We start from the raw sequence: 4330 nt of genomic DNA on the forward strand, positions 1-4330 counted from the left end.
CTGTTTAACAGTGAGCCAACAGCGTCTGTTACTTACAGAGGGAAAGACACTAGCAAACAGTGCTCAGGCAGACAAATAAGGGCTAGCTGCAAAGGGATAGGCACTCAGAGTCCAGAAGCTGAAAGTACCTATTGCTGTACAAGTTGCAAAGGAATAGTACAACGGGGCAGAGTACTGCTGAAGCAACAGAGGCACTGCTATAGTAGCCAGGATAGCAACAGCTAGCTACCCATTAAAATGAGAGAGAGGTAGCTGTGCCAGGGCTAGCAAGTCACCTGAGCTGGAGGTAGGCAGGGTTTGAGCAGCATATAAGCCAGAGTGGTCAGTCTGGGCCTGGGGACCAAAGAGGAGAGAGCTCTGCAGTAAGATGCCTATTGCTGAAAGACTGACCGAGATTCTGCGATACCTGAAGACAGGAAGTAAGGGGCTGAGGGCTGGCAGGTCATTAAGATCCCAAGATGAGTAGAAGTTTATTACAAAGCCAGTGGGCTGAGAATTTAGTTATAGCTGGAAGGCCTATGTTTTTTGCATGAATTGTTACTGGTGGATCAGGTTGGGACTAATTAAGGGAGGTGTAATGCCAGAGAGGGCAGAGAGAAAGAGTCAGGATTAGGGACCCAGTGTCCATGAGGGATGGAGATGGCCAGGGCCCAGTGTCTAGGAAAGACAGAGTGAGCGTCTAGCACACATCACTCAAGGAGAATGGAAATAGGGCCAGGGACCCAGCACCTGAAAAGGGTGGTGACAGGGGCAGGGGCCCAGAGCTGTAGGGGGGCGAGACCAGGCCCAAGGGGCCCAAGGATTGTTAAAGGCATATAGAGACCTAGTAGAGACTTGAAGTACTGAAAATACAAATATTGAAGCCTGCATTATAGGAAAGGAGATTGGGGTGGACAGTTAACACCTGCAATACATGGGCATGCCGATAGGGGAGGTCAGAGGCCGTGAATAACCCATAAGGTGGTGAGTGTCCTCAGGGCACGTATGGGCCAAGAGGGCCCACCTAATGAGAGGGAGATAAGGATCAGCGGGGACTGAGAGGGAACCTAGTGGCAGGAAGAAAGAAAGAGGCTCACTCTAGGATCTTTGGGCAGCCTCCTTTCCAAAACTGAACTTAGGACATCAATGCAAGCTTGGCAAGTGGGAGTGAAGGGAGGGACCTAGAGACGGCGTAGGGCAGGAGTCGCAGGGTCACCATGGGGTGTCACTGTTGTTGGTGGCTTGGTCCTGGTACAGCCTGGCATAGTGATTGGGAAGCTCGACGGGGAGCAGCCTACACGCACCGCTAGATGGCACCATCCACCAGCTGCACAGTGCCAGTCCCTGCGTTTAACCCAACTTATTTGATTATTTCACATGAACCTTTAACAATGGGGGAAGCTGGATCCTGATATGCTTGGCCCAACTAATAGCAGAAATGCTGAAGACTCCTCGTAGGACTTCCCAGTTGCAAAGTCCCCTGCAAACAGCTAATCAGCTGCCTAATTAATTAACTGAAGTAACAGAAATTGTGGGAGCCAGAAGAGAGAAGAGCTTTTGCAACTAGGCTCCTTTCTCTGTCATAGCAGCCCAGTGGGAAGCAGACACCTAGCTTTTCCTTAAATACATTCCTCCCCCTGCCCTGCTGCCATCCTCTAAGCAACGTCCTACAGGCCCTTCCCCTCTGCACCTAGGCAAAGATATACGCCATCTTTTCCTTCCCTAAGTGCTCTGCCCCCTTGAACTCAAGACACCTTAAGCCTGTATGTGTCTCTGGCCATGCCTCTGCCCTGATCATTTCTATAGGGTTGGCTGATTGATGTCGTTCACTTTGTATGGCCTCCTCGAGTATTCCCTGTGCCAGAGGATGATTGTAGCCTGGAAGACAGGGCAGTCTCTTTGGAGGTGGGAGGTCCAAATTTATTCTGTCACTGATTAAGAGCAAAGATTTACCCCCAGGCTTCTGCATCCCTGATGAGCACTTTGTGGAGCAATGGTAGAGCAGAGAGAACCACCCCCTCCAGTAGCTTTGTGAATCCAGTCCTGGTTTCCTTGTCCCCAAATGCAAATATCCCAGAAATGGGGAGACTGGATGCCTTGGCATTTTGTAAACGTTTTGTTGTGGTCACTTTGGCCAACTCTGTTGGGAGAATCCAGTTCCAATTTGCAGATAGCTTGGGATGACTTGAAACTATTTTAAAGCAATGAAATGATTCACCAGAATACTTTGCCTAGCTCTAGTTTGCACAGGCTAGGAGGGAAATGAGCAGACCTGAGAGATTATTGATTTTTCAGTCACATTTACTGTGATCACTCTGACATGATAGTTACTGCTACACATGTCCCCACACCTGATCTGCCTAAGGGTCACTCCAAAAATCCCTTTGGGTTTGCCAAGCAGAGCCTCACTAAAACTGAACCCAGCATGACTGACTGCTCAACAGTGGATCTGTCACTGCTTTGTAACTTTGATTTTTGATACAGAGGCCTACCAAAAGGTCATCCACATGCTGACCAGACCACGCAGTGCAGTTACTGGTGAGGACTTTTCAAATCCCCATGGGCCAGTCATTCCTCTGTGGAATTCATCATCTGGTTATGAAGCATAGTCCTGGTGCCAGGTATCAGAAAGCAAAACTTCAGTGTAATTACAGTCACAGAGCTCACTCGTCCTGCTGGGTCACTCCAGTGACATAGGAGCATAGCACTGGAAGTAATCTCCCGCTTCATCAGATCCAGGCTCCGGGCCTTACAATCAGCCATATCCTATAACCCTGTTCAGAGATTTATCACCTTCCATCCTAGAACCAGTCTCTGAATGGCTCACGACTCCAGGGTGCCCTGCTATAGAACTGCTCTCTGAAGCCGTTTCTCTCCCTTGCCTCTTTTCAGGACCAGTATATGTTCCTGTACATGTGCATCCGGGACATCCTTGCGCAAAGACTGCCCTAAAAAGAGCACAGCGGTTTCTGCCACAACCCTGTGCCTTTACTCCTGATTTTGCTTCTGAAAAGGTGCTGGGCTGTGCGGGGAACAGAGCATTGCAGGACTGTTTGCACAAACGAGGCAAGGCTTCCATTTGCAGAGAAGAGGATCTGCATGGGCCAGAGACCACAGTCCCCTCCCCATCCCTGGAAGTGTGTTTGGATCCTGAGGTAGGGCTTAGCACACATCATCTCACATTCTCCATCTCTTCCAAGGAGCATGTACTAGAAGAGCCTAATTCCCATATGCACTCTGCACCAGTCTCCCCTGGGGCCACCATTCTCCTGCCATAAGCAATGCTGCCAGCCCTCATGGTGCAAGCACTGAGTGGGTGTTGAGGGGCCATCTGGGATTCAACACCTCCTTGCTGCCTTGACGTCTCCTGGGATTCCTGGCACTCTGGAAATGTCATTAATGCAGTTACTGTGATAGGTCGTCCAGGATGCCAGGGCCAGACTTACTGCTGTTCTTCCTCTGCCAAGCTTTGTCATCCAGCACTGTCCTGCAGCCAGCAAGTCCTGCTGAGCAGGCTGATCTCTGAAGATGCTTGTGTCCAGGAGAAGGGCTGGGGCCTGCAGGCTCTACCCACTTCTCAGAATACTGAGGGGACATCCTGCGCATGCAGTGACTCAGCTCGGGCACAGTGGAAACGGGCCTCTCACAACCAATGAATTGCTGAGCACTGGCTATGGATAATAAAGAAAACTGCCTTAGAGAACCTTGAAAGGAGGGGTGTTGACTTGCAAGGTCCTGGACCTTCCAACAAGCCAGGCTGGGGCGCATGTTCCCCAGTGGTGGGCACCAGCCAGGACCATGGTGTTCACAGGGCTTCTGAGCGCTGCCTGCATACACCAGTTGCTGTCAGAGCACGATACTTGTGTCTGTGCAGATGCTCCCTGAGCTGAGAACCAAGTTCTGGAAGAGGAGACCTCCCCAGCCAGCCCTGAGCCCAAAGACAACAGGGACAGGAGGTGCTATCAGCACAGCCTGCAGGGAGCTCTCATCTACCTCCCGCTGCTGGGAGGAGGAGCAGGACTCTTGTTCTTCCTGGCAGCATCACGTCTCATGCTAGAGTCCTCTCTATCCCCCTATCCTTAGAGCCTGTTTCGTGATCTCTGTTAAGGTTAATGTGGAAGAAATATTGCACCGGCTAAAATTACCCACTGATTAGGCCTCACATGGGCAAGTGAGCCCTGAGCAGGGAATGTCTCATCTGCTGCCTCCTGGCCTTCCACAGCCGCCAGCACAGCTCTGCCTTGCCATCATCACAGCGGGGATATGAGCAAGGCACCGAGTATGGAGCCCTTCTCTAGGGACTGCAGTTGGGTCCCCAGCAGGTGGCACCAGCCTCCTTTACAGTGCAGGC

General features: G+C 51.1%; 1 protein-coding gene across 2 annotated transcripts in view; it reads left to right on the forward strand.

Annotated features, from left to right (window-relative positions):
* Positions 1-4123, forward strand: part of LOC109295132 (receptor-type tyrosine-protein phosphatase V-like) — an 81853-nt gene extending 77730 nt beyond the window's left edge. For both annotated transcript variants that reach the window (XM_019513792.1, XM_019513793.1), the window contains exon 39: positions 2872-4123. In XM_019513792.1, the coding sequence (XP_019369337.1) occupies positions 2872-2931 (60 nt within the window). In that variant the 3' untranslated portion in view covers positions 2932-4123. The remainder of the gene's footprint in view (positions 1-2871) is intronic.
* Positions 4124-4330: the final 207 nt, after the last annotated feature.

Source organism: Gavialis gangeticus, unplaced genomic scaffold (genome assembly GCF_001723915.1).
Source record: "Gavialis gangeticus isolate Ggan-Ray unplaced genomic scaffold, GavGan_comp1, whole genome shotgun sequence".
In the NCBI taxonomy this organism is placed as follows: domain Eukaryota; kingdom Metazoa; phylum Chordata; order Crocodylia; family Gavialidae; genus Gavialis; species Gavialis gangeticus.